The sequence below is a fragment of the Hyla sarda genome, chromosome 1 (assembly GCF_029499605.1).
Source record: "Hyla sarda isolate aHylSar1 chromosome 1, aHylSar1.hap1, whole genome shotgun sequence".
NCBI lineage: Eukaryota > Metazoa > Chordata > Amphibia > Anura > Hylidae > Hyla > Hyla sarda.
In genome coordinates, this window is record NC_079189.1 from 441,804,848 (window position 1) to 441,820,407 (window position 15,560).

At 44.1% G+C, this 15,560-nt stretch overlaps 1 protein-coding gene across 3 annotated transcripts in view; it reads left to right on the plus strand.

Moving 5' to 3' along the window:
- PGAM5 (PGAM family member 5, mitochondrial serine/threonine protein phosphatase) overlaps positions 1-15,560 on the plus strand; it is a 35,258-nt gene that overhangs the window by 2,319 nt on the left and 17,379 nt on the right. For all 3 annotated transcript variants that reach the window (XM_056532750.1, XM_056532759.1, XM_056532764.1), the window contains exons 2-3: positions 3,737-3,915; positions 5,818-5,943. In XM_056532750.1, coding sequence (XP_056388725.1) covers positions 3,737-3,915; positions 5,818-5,943 — 305 coding nt within the window. The remainder of the gene's footprint in view (positions 1-3,736; positions 3,916-5,817; positions 5,944-15,560) is intronic.

Genomic DNA, 15,560 nt, shown 5'->3' on the forward strand with positions numbered 1-15,560 from the left:
CCCCGCGGTCAGACATCTTATCCCCTATCCTTTGGATAGAGGATAAGATTTCTAGGGTGGGAGTACCCCTTCAAAAGCATTCAGCCTTAGGAAAGGGCCCTGGGAATGCCTGAGGAAAAATCCAGTTTGTATATGCAGTATAAAACACACACAGAAAAAAACGTAAATACAATCGTGACCCCTACTGGTCTATTGGGAGAAGTGCCCTGAGAATGTTTTTTTTTTTAAATTTTTTTTAATTTTTATTTTTTTGCGGGAAATCCATCTGCAGCACTTTCTGAGTCACTTCACCGACTGTACCACAAGGCAGCTGACCCATCCAATCTTTGAGGGAGACTTCTCAAAATCTGTGCTGAGGAAAATTTGACCAGTTGCCCATAGCAACCAAAAAGAGCACTTTTTTAATAGGCCTCTGAAAAAGTGCTCTGGTTGCTATGGGCGACTGGTCAACTTCCCTCTGCACAGGTTATATGTCTACAGAGGTGCTCGGAGTGCAACATCATTGGATAAGAAGTAAATCTTTATTATCCTGTACTAAAAAGTTATGTTACGGGCCCTGCTAGGTGCACACATTCTTGTTTTCCTCCTGTGCTATATTGTTTGCAGTGTAATGTATTTTAGGGCTCAGTCACATTCCCATATACATGTCCCATTTTCTGATGTTTATGTGCATGGCAGGCACTGTCCCCACTGACTTTATTGGCCTCAGCATAGTCATCTAGGGACAACTTGTGTAAATGCATGGATGTTTGGGAAATTACACGAATGTAGACACTAGTTGACTATGTTTGGGCCATTAAATATACTGTATTCCTTAAGAGTCATTGAGGTGGTCCCTGATGGGTTTTCCCCGCCCCACCAGCCTTGATTGTTAGATATCTCCATATACCCAAATAGTGAGAGATCAATCAATCAATGCCAGTGGGGTGAGGAGAACCTGATGACTCGGCTGTTAAAGGGGTACTCCAATGGAAAACTTTTTTTTTTTTTTTTTTTTTTAAATCAACTGGTGCCAGAAAGTTAAACAGATTTGTAAATTACTTCTATTAAAAAAATCTTAATCCTTCCAGTACTTATTAGCTGCTAAATACTACTGTGGAAATTCTTTTCTTTTTCGACCACAGTGCTCTCTGCTGACATCATGACCACAGTGCTCTCTGCTGACATCATGACCACAGTGCTCTCTGCTGACATCATGACCACAGTGCTCTCTGCTGACATCATGACCACAGTGCTCTCTGCTGACATCATGACCACAGTGCTCTCTGCTGACATCATGACCACAGTGCTCTCTGCTGACATCATGACCACAGTGCTCTCTGCTGACATCATGACCACAGTGCTCTCTGCTGACATCATGACCACAGTGCTCTCTGCTGACATCATGACCACAGTGCTCTCTGCTGACATCATGACCACAGTGCTCTCTGCTGACATCATGACCACAGTGCTCTCTGCTGACATCATGACCACAGTGCTCTCTGCTGACATCATGACCACAGTGCTCTCTGCTGACATCATGACCACAGTGCTCTCTGCTGACATCATGACCACAGTGCTCTCTGCTGACATCATGACCACAGTGCTCTCTGCTGACATCATGACCACAGTGCTCTCTGCTGACATCATGACCACAGTGCTCTCTGCTGACATCATGACCACAGTGCTCTCTGCTGACATCATGACCACAGTGCTCTCTGCTGACATCATGACCACAGTGCTCTCTGCTGACATCATGACCACAGTGCTCTCTGCTGACATCATGACCACAGTGCTCTCTGCTGACATCATGACCACAGTGCTCTCTGCTGACATCATGACCACAGTGCTCTCTGCTGACATCATGACCACAGTGCTCTCTGCTGACATCATGACCACAGTGCTCTCTGCTGACATCATGACCACAGTGCTCTCTGCTGACATCATGACCACAGTGCTCTCTGCTGACATCATGACCACAGTGCTCTCTGCTGACATCATGACCACAGTGCTCTCTGCTGACATCATGACCACAGTGCTCTCTGCTGACATCATGACCACAGTGCTCTCTGCTGACATCATGACCACAGTGCTCTCTGCTGACATCATGACCACAGTGCTCTCTGCTGACATCATGACCACAGTGCTCTCTGCTGACATCATGACCACAGTGCTCTCTGCTGACATCATGACCACAGTGCTCTCTGCTGACATCATGACCACAGTGCTCTCTGCTGACATCATGACCACAGTGCTCTCTGCTGACATCATGACCACAGTGCTCTCTGCTGACATCATGACCACAGTGCTCTCTGCTGACATCATGACCACAGTGCTCTCTGCTGACATCATGACCACAGTGCTCTCTGCTGACATCATGACCACAGTGCTCTCTGCTGACATCATGACCACAGTGCTCTCTGCTGACATCATGACCACAGTGCTCTCTGCTGACATCATGACCACAGTGCTCTCTGCTGACATCATGACCACAGTGCTCTCTGCTGACATCATGACCACAGTGCTCTCTGCTGACATCATGACCACAGTGCTCTCTGCTGACATCATGACCACAGTGCTCTCTGCTGACATCATGACCACAGTGCTCTCTGCTGACATCATGACCACAGTGCTCTCTGCTGACATCATGACCACAGTGCTCTCTGCTGACATCATGAGAGCACTGTGTTCCAAATAGAAAATAATTTCCTCTGTAATATTCAGCAGCTAATAAGTTCCGGGAAGGATTAAGAATTTTTTTAATAGAAGTAATTTACAAATCTGTTTAACTTTCTGGCACCAGAATTTTTCCCCCGGAGTACCCCTTTAAAAAATTGACGGGTTCCCTTTTAAGTCATTGGGACCCTTGCCTATCCATACATCTATATGTTGCCATCCCATTTTAATATTTTGCTGGCATATACTTTTCAGAAAATTTAAGGGGTCCCCCCCCCCCCCCCCACCACCATTGCAATAAAGTGCCTAAACAGAGTTTACTCCGTAAATCAGCAAAATTTAAATCTCTGCTCTATACTACAATACTACCAAAAACTCAGTATCAGAAGAAAATAGATAAAATAAAGAACACTAGCTATAGAAACATGATATCAGTTTTACTTTACCATCATGTTATTGTAAAATTGAGTTGGGCTATCGGGATCCAGGCTGGGTGGGTTTTGTTTATCTTGCTGGGGCTGCATATAAAAAAACTGGTGTATATCTAACCCAGCCAGCTCCCTCACTGCTGCCAGTTTCCCAAATGTTCAGTCCCTGGCACGGTCCTCTTGTGGTTGCGATAATGGGTAGACAGGGAATGTAACGGCATGTTAAAGGAACCTGAAAGATGAGGACTGTGGTGGGGACTGGATGCTGGGGAAACAAGCAGGGGTAAGTATGCCTTTATATTTACTGCAGACCCAGCAACATATACAAAAACAATCAGGATGTCCTCATCAGTTTCACACTTTTCATGTCTCATGCAAGTGAATTGTTTTGTGTTTTATTTATTTTTTTTCTTACATGCTTTTGAAAATATCTACACATTCTACACAGATTTGTCCCGTGTGTGGATACAGTAGCATTAATCCGAATGTCAGCCTTGGCTTTCTGCCGCCGGTTCTTTCATAAACTCATTGGATTTTCCATAAGCAAATCCATGATATGTGAACCTACCATTCTAGAGTATACTTTAGAGCTCTTTAGTGCCTGCTGCATTGTTTCTTCATGAGTCGTGTTTTTCTTTTGTTATATTTTATAGTCGAGAACCAATGTCTCTGGTGAATTTGAGCAAGATCAATGGGGAGACTGGAGAGGAGGAGCTCAATGTACAACTGAATAAGCACAAGGCAAAAGCCACTCGCCACATCTTTCTTATAAGGCATTCACAATACAAACTGGATGGCAAGACTGATGTGGACCGGGTCCTTACCTCCCTTGGTTAGTATTTTTATGAACAGGTAAAAATAATTATAAGGCTTCTTTCACACTGCCGTTGTGACCCGGCAGTGTGACATCCGTTGGGGAACCTGGGGAGAATTGCAGGAGAAAAAAAAATACATCATGTGACGTTTTTTTCATCTCACTACTCCCATCAGAAAACAGTGGCCAATGGACCCCATAATAGTAAATGGGATCTGTCGGACCTGTTGTGCCCTGTCAAAAATAACATCTGTTAAGGCACAAAAAAAAGTGCCCGACGGACGTGTGAAAGGGGCCTTATTGGCGTATGGAGTTTCTTCTAAATACAAGCCTATCCTGTGGTGAACTGGTGCACAGCACTCAATACTTTTTATTATGTATAGTGTTCTAAAAGAATAGTAAGATGTGCCTATCTGGGAAGGGTTGTGTCTTGGGCCAGAAAGGGGCATGGTTTAGAATTCAAAACCCTGCACCCTGGTGTCTGTGCTAGCTTTTATTATGTAGCAGAAAAACGCAAACCCTGAGTGACACTACAAGATTAGAGGCCAGAATGAAGCTTTCTTTTAAAAAAAAAAAATTTATTGGTCTATGGATAAATTCTTTTTAGCAGTTTGTGAGCTTCCAAATAAAATACCCTTTTAGTTTGTTGCTAAATATTTTGGACTATATTTCCCTTAATGCACTGTGAAATGCTACAACGGTATTTAAGCTCTTGTCTCCATTTAAATCAACTATAAGGCTCTTTTCACACCAGTTTTGATGCATGCATCAGATAATGCAAATATAGAGCACTGATCTAGGAAAGGACCTGCCTCTCTGATTTCAGCCTTTTACCCTAGCAGGTTTTTATGGTTTCATTGGATGTGCTATAGCAGGGGTCTCAAACTCAAATTATCTGGGGGCCACTGGAGGTAGCAGCTGGATGAGGCTGGGCCACATGTGACCCTCACATAGAATGCCCCCATCATGCGCCCCTCACATACAATGCCCCCATCATGCGCCCCTCACATATAATGCCCCCATCATGCCCCCCTCACATACAATGCCCCATCATGCGCCCCTCACATATAATGCCCCCATGATGTGTCCCTCATAGAATGCCCCTCGCATATAATGACCCCATGAGGCGCCCCTCGCATATAATGACCCCATGAGGCGCCCCTCGCATATAATGACCCCATGAGGCGCCCCTCGCATATAATGACCCCATGAGGCGCCCCTCGCATATAATGACCCCATGAGGCGCCCCTCGCATATAATGACCCCATGAGGCGCCCCTCGCATATAATGACCCCATGAGGCGCCATCAAAGCCTAGAGCCTGTAGCTTACCAGAGTCAGTCAGGATCAGTCTGGCTAGGTAGTTTGCAGGCCACTTGCTGTGAATTTGCTGCAACGTTTCTGAGGCGCACCAGATCAGTATGGACGGCACGTCATGTCGGCGCCACTGATGTCCCGTCACGCTAACCCCTGTTGTGCCGGATTGCAACTGAAAGAGGAGTACGTGGGCTTGGTGGAAGGAAGGATAGTGTTTGCTAGCCGGGCGATTGCTGATAGAATCTCGCTGAGGAAGGGGTTGCTAATTCAATCTTACCGATGTGTGGGCATGGTGGTACGGTGGGGGGGAGGGGGCAGCGGGCCTCAAAATGTCGTTCTGCGGGCCGGGAGTTTGACACCCCTGTGTTATAGGCACACAGCTGTTGCTGAATTTCTAGAGGTCAATGTTGCTCTCTGCCCACTGACCCTAAACATCTTGTAAGAAAGTGTTCAGGAATGTACCATAACTTTAAAGAAGTGATTAGATTGTTGTTAATTTGATTACTGTATAGTCAAAAAATCTCAACAATCTTCAAAAGCATGCAGTAAGGACGAGAGAGGAACGCAGTAGATAGGTGACCACTTATCCTTTTGTCTGCTGCAGGTCGTGAACAGGCTGAGCTAACTGGGCAACGGCTGGCAAGTCTGGGACTGAAGTATAGTCAGATTGTTCATTCATCTATGACAAGAGCCAAAGAGACAACAGAAATTATCAGTAAATTCCTGCCAGGTAAGATTATCCATAATTCTGTTGTTGATTCTCTAAATCTATTCTTTAAGCCTCCAAGGCCTTTACAGTCTGTCTTGTGCACAGAATGTCAGGGTACTTTTTATTTATTAGAGGGAAAACCCATGAAAGGCTTTTATAAATACTTGGTGTTCACTGCTAAGCCTAGCCTCCAAGGATGTGTGTTAAAGTGGTACTCCACTGGAAACATTTTCTTTTAAATCAACTGGTGCCAGAAAGTTAAACAGATTTGCAAATTACTTCTATTAAAAAATCCCAGTTCTTCCAGTACTTATCAGCTGCTGTATAGTACACAGGAAGTTTTTTATTTTTTAATTTCCTTTCTGCCTGACCACTAGTGCTCTCTGATGACACCTCCTGTCCATGTCAGGAACTGTCCAGAGCAAGAGAGGTTTGCTATGGGGATTTGCGCCTACTCTGGACAGTTCCGTACATGGACAGAGGTGTCAGTAGAGAGCACTGTGGTCAGGCAGAAAGGAAATTCGAAAAGAACTTCCTGTGTATTATACAGCAGCTGATAAGTACTGGAAGGATTGGGATTTTTTAAATAGAAGTAATTTACAAATCTGTCTGGCACCAGTTGATTTAAAAGAAAATGTTTTTCCAGTGGAGTACCCCTTAAAACATAATGACCACAGTGCTCTCTGCTGACATCTCTGTCCATTTTAACCTCTTCAGGACTCGGGGCGTATGGATATGCCCTGCATCCTGAGTCCTTAAGGACGCAGGAAGTATGGATACGCCCGTGGGAAATCCGGTCCCCACCGCTAGCCGGTTGGGGACCGGAGCCGGATGCCTGCTGAAATCGTTCAGCAGGCATCGCGGCATATCGCCCAGGGGGGTCATGATGACCCCACCCCCCATGTCGGCGATGGCTGCAGATCGCTGGACAATTCAGCCCAGCGATCTGCGGCGGATCTCCAATCACCCTGATTCGTCGGCCGGTTCGCCGGCCGACCAATCAGGGCACCTGCTGCGGGTGTCACTCCCGCAACCCACTCCGCACCTCTTCTGGAGGACGTGAGCGGGTGCGGGAAGTGGACCCCGGCAGCTGGGGACCCCGATCCCCGGCATCCCTGTTTGGATTGGGGCCACAGTAGTGGCGGCGAGGGACTGACCTGAAGCGGCAGCTTGCAGCAGTAAGAGGTGAGTGAGAGCCTCCTGCTGTTGCTTAGCAACAGCTCCCAGCATGCAAAAAGGGCATGCTGGGAGCTGTAGTTATGCAACAGCAGAAGGCAGACCACCATAACTCCCAGCATTCCCTTATGGGCATGCTGGGACTTATAGTTTTGCAACAGCTGGAGGCACATTTTTTCTATGGAAAAGTGTACCTTCAGCTGTTGTATAACTACAACTCCCAGCTTGCACAATCAGCTAAAGTGCATGCTGGGAGTTGTAGTGGTGCATCTGCTGGTTGCATAACTACAACTCCCAGCATGCCTGTCGGTTGGCTGTTGGTGACTGCTGAGAGTTGTAGTTTTGCAACAGCTGAAGGCACACTGGTTGTGAAACTCAGTTTTTTTTTTTTTACCTAACTCAGTGTTTCACAACCAGTGTGCCTCCAGCTGTTGCAAAACTACAACTCCCAGCATGCACTGATAGACCGTACATGCTTGAAGCTGTAGTTTTGCAACAGCTGGAGGCACACTGGTTGTGAAACACTGAGGTCACAAACTCGGTGATACATAACCAGTGTGCCTACAGCTGTTGCAAAACTAAAAACTCAGCATGTACAGCCTGTCAGTGCATGCTGGGAGTTGTAGTTTTGCAACAGCTGGATGTCCCCCCCCCCAAATGTGAATGTACAGGGTACATTCACATGGGCGGAGGTTTACAGTAAGTATCCGGCTGCAAGTTTGAGCTGCGGCAAATTTTCTGCCGCAGCTAAAACTGCCAGCGAGAAACTACTGTGAACCCCTGCCCGTGCGACTGTACCCTAAAAACACTACACTAACACAAGATAAAAAGTAAAAAACACTACATATACACATACCCCTACACAGCCCCCCTCCCCTCCCCAATAAAAATGAAAAATGTCTAGTATGCCACTGTTTCCAAAACGGAGCCTCCAGCTGTTGCAAAACTACTCTCAGTATTACCAGACAGCCACTGACCTATCCAGGCATGCTGGGAGTTTTACAACAGCTGGAGGCACCCTTTTTTGGAATCACTGTCGTAGAATACCCCAATGCAAGTCCCTAATTTAGGCCTCAAATGCACGTGGCGCTCTCACTTTGGAGCCCTGTCGTATTTCAAGGCAACAGTTTAGGGTCACATATGGGGTATCGCCGTACTCGGGAGAAATGGTGTTAAAAATTTTGGGGGGGTATTTTCTGCTTTTACCCTTTTTAAAAATGTAAAACTTTTGGGAAAACAAGCATTTTAGGTAAAAAAATTAATAATTTTTTTTTTTTTTTTTTTTACATATGCAAAAGTCGTGAAACACCTGTGGGGTATTAAGGATCACTTTACCTGTAGTGCACCAGCAGAGCACTTTTCACCCCCATATGGGGTGTTTTCTGAATCGGGAGAAATTGGGCTTCAAATTTTGGGGGGTATTTTCTGCTATTATCCTTTTTAAAAATGTAACATTTTTGGGAAACCAAGCATTTTAGGTAAAACATTTTTTATTTTTTTTTTATTTACATATGCAAAAGTCGTGAATCACCTGTGGGTTATTAAGGTTCACTTTACCCCTTGTTACGTTCCCTGAGGGGTCTAGTTTCCAAAATGGTATGCCATGTGTGTTTTTTTTTTTTTGCTGTCCTGGCACCATAGGGGCTTCCTAAAGGTGACATGCCCCCCAAAAACAATTTGTCGCTCCTTCCCTTCTGAGCCCTCTACTGCGCCCGCCGAACAATTAACATAGACATATGAGGTATGTGCTTACTCGAGAGAAATTGGGTTTCATATACAAGTAAAAATTTTCTCCTTTTTACCCCTTGCAAAAATTCAAAAATCTGGTCTACAAGAACATGCGAGTGTAAAAAATGAAGATTGTGAATTTTCTCCTTCACTTTTCTGCTATTCCTGTGAAACACCTAAAGGGTTAATACACTTATTGAATGTCATTTTGAATACTTTGGGAGGTGTAGTTTTTATAATGGGGTCATTTATGGGGTATTTCTAATATGAAAACCCTTCAAATCCACTTCAAACCTGAACTGGTCCATGAAAAATAGCGAGTTTGAAAATTTTGTGAAAAATTTCCAAATTGCTGCTGAACTTTGAAGCCCTCTGATGTCTTCCAAAAGTAAAAACTCAAAAATTTTATGATGCAAACATAAAGTAGACATATTGTATATGTGAACCCAAAAATGTTTTATTTTGAATATCCATTTTCCTTACAAGCAGAGAGCTTCAAAGTTAGAAAAATGCTAAATTTTCATTTTTTTCATCACATTTTGGGATTTTTCATCAAGAAAGGATGCAAGTTACCACTAAATTTTACCACTATGTTAAAGTAGAATATGTCATGAAAAAACAATCTCGGAATCAGATTGATAACTAAAAGCATTCTAGAGTTATTAATGTTTAAAGTGACAGTGGTCAGAATTGCAAAAAACGCTCTGGTCCTTAAGGTGTAAAATGGCCTGGTCCTTAAGGGGTTAAAGTGACAGTGGTCAGATGTGCAAAAAAATGGCCGAGTCCTTAAGGTGAAAAAGGGCTAAGTCCTTAAGGGGTTAAGAACTGTCCAGAGTAGGAGAAAATCCCAATAGCAAACATATGCTGCTCTGGTCAGTTGCTAAAATGGACAGAGATGTCAACAGAGAGCACTGTGCTCGTAATGTCAGCAGAGAGCTCTTTGTTCCAAAAAGAAAACCATTTCCTCTGTAGCCCCTTAAGGACGGAGCCCATTTTCACCTCTAGGACGAAGCCCTTTTTTGCAAATCTGACCACTGTCACTTTAACATAGTGGTAAATTTTTGTGGTAACTTGCATCCTTTCTTGGTGGAAAAATCCCCAAATTTGATGAAAAAATTTAAACTTTTGCATTTTTCTAACTTTGAAGCTCTCTGCTTGTAAGGAAAATAGACATTCCAAATAAAAAATTTTTTTATTCACATAAACAATATGTCTACTTTATGATTGCATCATAAAATTGACGGGTTTTTACTTTTGGAAGACATCAGAGGGCTTCAAAGTTCAGCAGCAATTTTCCAATTTTTCACAAAATTTTCAAACTCACAATTTTTTAGGGACCAGTTCAGGTTTGAAGTGGATTTGAAGGGTCTTCATATTAGAAATACCCCATAAATGACCCCATTATAAAAACTGCACCCCCCAAAGTATTCAAAATGACATTCAGTCAGTGTTTTAACCCTTTAGGTGTTTCACAGGAATAGCAGCAAAGTGAAGGAGAAAATTCAAAATCTTCATTTTTTACACTCTCATGTTCTTGTAGACCCAATTTTTGAATTTTTAAAATGGGTAAAAGGAGAAAATGTATACTTGTATGTGTAACCCAATTTCTCTCGATTAAGCACATACCTCATATGTCTATGTAAATTGTTCGGCGGGCGCAGTAGAGGGCTCAGAAGCGAAGAAGCGACAAGGGGATTTTAGAGAGTACGTTTTTCTGAAATGGTTTTTGGGGGGCATGTCGCATTTAGGAAGCCCCTATGGTGCCAGAACAGCAAAAAAAAAAAAAAAAAAAAAACACATGGCATACCATTTTGGAAACTAGACCCCTTTAGGAACATAACGAGGAATAAAGTGAGCCTTAATACCCCACAGGTGTTTCACGACTTTTGCATATGTAAAAAAATAAACATATATTTTTTTTCACTAAAATGTTAGTTTTCCCCCAAATTTCACATTTTTTAAAGGGTAAATAGCAGAAAAGACCCCCCAAAATTTGTAACCCCATCTCTTCTGAGTATGGAGGTACCCCAGAAGTACCAGAAGAGAAGGCGTCATATTTGGCTTTTTGAGAGCAAATTTTGCTCGGGGGGGCATGTTGCATTTAGGAAGCCCCTATGGTGCCAGGACAGCAAAAAAAAAAACACATGGCATACCATTTTGGAAACTAGACCCCTCACAGAATGTAATGAGGGGTACAGTGAGCATTTACCCCCCCCCCCCCCCCACTGGTGTCTGACAGATCTTTGGAACAGTGCGCGGTGCAAAATTTTTCATTTTCACGGACCACTGTTCCAAAGATCCGTCAGACACCTGTGGGGTGTAAATTCTCACTGCACCCCTCATTACATTCCGTGAGGGGTGTAGTTTCCAAAATTGGGTCACATGTGGGTGTGTTTATATATATATATATATTTTTTTTTTGCGTTTGTCAGAACCGTTGTAACAATCAGCCACCCCTTTGCAAATCACCTCAAATGTACATGGCGCACTCTCCCTTCTGGGCCTTGTTGTGCGCCCCCAGAGCACTTTGCGCCCACATATTGGGTATCTCCGTACTCGGGAGAAATTGCGTTACAAATTTTGGGGGGCGTTTTTCCCTTTTACCTCTTGTGAAAATGGAAAAGTATAGGGCAACACCAGCATGTTAGTGTAAAAATGTTTATTTTTTTTACTCTAACATGCTGGTGTAGACCCCAACTATTCCTTTTCATAAGGGGTAAAAGGAGAAAAAGCCCCCCAAAACTTGTTTAGGCAATTTCTCCCGAGTACGGCGATACCCCATATGTGACCCTATTCTGTTGCCTTGAAATTCGACAGGGCTCCAAAGTTAGCGCCATGCGCATTTGAGGCCCGGATTAGGGACTTGCATAGGAGGGAACATAGGGGTATTCTATGCCAGGGATTCCCAAACAGGGTGCCTCCAGCTGTTGCTAAACTCCCAGCATGCCTGGACAGTCAATTGCTGTCCAGAAATGCTGGGAGTTTTTGTTTTGCAACAGCTGGAGGCTCCATCTTAGAAACACTGCCGTACAATACGTTTTTCATTTTTATTGGGGAGGGGGGGCAGTGTACGTGTGTATATGTAGTGTTTTTACTCTTTATTTTATGGTAGTGTAGTGTTTTTAGGTTACATTCACACTGGAGGCAGATTACACTGAGTCTCCCGCTAGGAGTTCGAGCTGCGGCGGAAAATTTGCCGCAGCTCAAATTTGTAGCGGGGAACTCACTGTAATCTGCCGCCAGTGTGAATGTAGCCTGTACATTCACATGGGAGGGGGGGTTAAAACTACAACTCCCAGCATGCACTGACAGACCATGCATGCTGGGAGTTGTAGTTTTGCAACAGCTGGAGGCACACTGGTTGGAAAATACTTTGTTAGGTCATAGAACGTAACTCAAGGTTTTCCAAAGTATTTTCCAACCAGTGTGCCTCCAGCTGTTGCAAAACTACAACTCCCAGCATGTACTGATTGCGGAAGGACATGCTGGGAGATGTAGTTATGCAATGGCTGGAGGCACGCAAGTACAACTCCCAGCATGCCAAGACAGCCTTATGCTGTTCCTGAATTCTGGGAGTTGTAGTTTTGCAAGATTTAGAGGGGTTCAGGTTGTAAATCACTGTCCAGTGGTCTCAAAACTGTGGCCCTCCAGATGTTGCAAAACTACAACTCGCAGCATGCCCAGACAGCAAACTGCTGTCTGGGCATGCTGAGAGTTGTAGTTTTGCAACATCTGGAGGGCTACAGTTTGAGACCACTTAGTGATCTACAACCTGAACCCCTCTAAATATTGCAAAACTACAAGTACCAGCATGCCCACAGAGCAAACAGCTGTCTGGGCATGCTGGGAGTTGTAGTTTTGCAACATCTGGAGGGCCACGGTTTAGAGACCACTGTAAACTGTGGCCCTCCGGATGTTGCTAGGCAACAACTCACCTAGCAGGACCCGGAAGTATTGCTGCCGCCGCTGCATGTGGGGGAGGATCGCGCTCGGGGATCCAGGTAAGGGACCTTCGGCACAGACCTTCCCTGGACAGTTCCCCCGTTTTGCCCAGACACCGATAGGTGGGCAAAGCGGGGGAACCGAACTTTAACCCCCCCTCCCCTCCCCCGGTTTGCTGTCGGTCGCTCGGCCGACCAATAGCAGGGATAGGAGGGGTGGCACCCCTGCCACCAAACTCCTATCCATTCAGGGGGATCGAGGGTGTCTTGGACACCCCCGATCCCTCTTATTTTCCGGGTCACCAGTGACCCGTATAACCCGGAATCGCGCATGTCTGAATTGACCTGCGATTTGCGCGCATCGCGGACATGGGGGGTCTCAGGACCCCCCTCGGCGATGTGCCGGAGCCTGCTGTTAGATAACAGCAGTCATCACGGCCCGATCACTGCTACCGGTGACACGGCGCTCCCGGAACACGCGCCAAGTGACACTTCGCGGCGCCGTACATGTATGTCGCTCGTCGTGAAGGGGGTAGTATACAAACTCTAAAAAGTACAGGAAGGATTAAGGTTTTTTTAATAGAAGTAATTTACAAATCTGTTTAACTTTCTGGCACCAGTTGATTTAACCTCTTAAGGACCCATGACGTATGCATACGTCATGGGTCCCTGGTCCTGCGATATAACGCGGGGTCACACATATCGCGGCGGGCCCGGCGTCATAGTGAAGCCGGGACCCGCCTCTAATAGCGCGCGGCACTGAATGCTGTCCGCGCGCTATTAACCCTTTAGCCGCGCGGCTAAAAACGTAAGTAAAAAGTGCCCGGCTAGCTCAGGGAGCTGTTCGGGATCGCTGCGGTATAATCGCGGCATCCCGAACAGCTGTAGCACAGGAGGAGGTCTTCTACCTTCTCCTGTGCTGTCCGATCGCCGAATGAATGCTTCAAGTCTGAGATCCAGGCTTGAGCATTCAATCGCCGAAAACACTGATTGATCCATTCCTATGGAGATGGATCAATCAGTGTAAAAGATCAGTAAATGCAATGTTATAGCCCCTTATGGGAGCTATAATGTTGCATAAGAAAAGTGTAAAAAAATCATTAACCCTTTCAATTATCCCTTCCCCTAATAAAAGTTTAAATCACCCGGCATTTCCAAAAATAAAAAACACATTATGTAAATAATAATAAAAATAAACATGTGGTATCACGCGTGCGGAAATGTCCGATTTATAAAAATATACCCGCTTTTTAACCACTCGTTCAATGGCGTACGCGCAAAAAAATTCCAAAGTCCAAAATAGCGCATTTTTGATCACTTTTTATACCACAAAAAAGTGAATAAAAAGTGATCAAAAAGTCTGATCAGAACAAAATGGTACCGCTAAAAACTTCAAATGACGGCGCAAAAAATGGGGTCCTCAAAGCGCCCTGAACACAGAAAAATAAAAAAGTTTATAGGGGTCAAAAGATGACCATTTTAAACGTATACATTTTCCTGCATGTATTCATGATTTTTTTCGGAAGTGATACAAATTCAAACCTATACAAGTAAGGTATCATTTTAACCGTATGGACCTACAGAATAAAGATAAGGTATCATTTTTGACAAAAAATGTACTGCGTAAAAATAGAAGCCCCCAAAACTTACAAATAGTGTTTTTTCATCAATTTTGTCGCACATTGATTTTTTTTCCCGTTTCACCGTAGATTTTGGGTAGAATGACTAATGTCATTACAAAGTAGAATTAGTGACGCAAAAATTAAGCCATTATATATAATTTTAGGTGAAAATTTTTAAGAGTTATGATTTTTTAAAGTTAAGGAGGAAAAATTGAAAATGAAAAAAACGGAAAAAGCCCGGGTCCTTAAGGGGTTATAAAAAAATAAAAAATAACTTCCACGGGAGTACCCCTTTAACGACCCACGGACGTGCATGTGCATCCTGGTTTGGCGGTACTTCCCGCACCAGGACATACATTTACGTCCTGTGTATGGACTGCGAGCATCGGAGCGATGCTCGCGTCATACACGGCAGGTTCCGGCTACTATCATCTGCGATCGCGCGGATGTCCGCCATTAACCCCTCAGATGCCGTGATCTGTACAGATCACGGGCATCTGCGGCAATGCGCATAATAAAATAGATGATCGATTGCCTGCAGCGCTGCCACGGCAATCCAATCATTTGTAATGGCGGCCGGAGGTCCCTTCACCTGGCTCCGGCTGTCTCCAGATGTCTCCTGCTATGGTCTGAGATCAAGGCAGACAAGAGCAGGAGATAACCGATAATACTGATCAGTGCTATGTCCTACTATACATAGCACTGAACAGTATTAGCAATCAAAGGATTGCTTTAGATAGTCCCCTAAAAAAAAAAGTCAGTTTTTCCCATTTTACCCCCAAAAAGCGTATTTTTTTATTTTATTTTTTTTTTAATAAACATATTTGGTATCGCCGCATGCGTTAAATGTCCGGACTATCAAAATATAATGTTATTGATCCTGTACGGTGAACGATTCTGCTTTTTTGTCACATTTTATTTAAAAAAATATATAAAAAAAATGAAATGTTTTGTATAGGCAAATGTGGTATCGAAAAAGCCCTCATACCGCTCTATATATGGAAAAATGAGTTGTTAGGTGGTCAAAATAGGGTGATTTTAGATTATTGATTTTGTACAAAAAGTTTAGATTTTTTTAAGCGGTACAAAAGATAAAAGTATCTAGCCATGGGTATCATTTTAATCATATTGACCCACAGAATAAAGAGCACGTCATTTTTACCGTAAATTG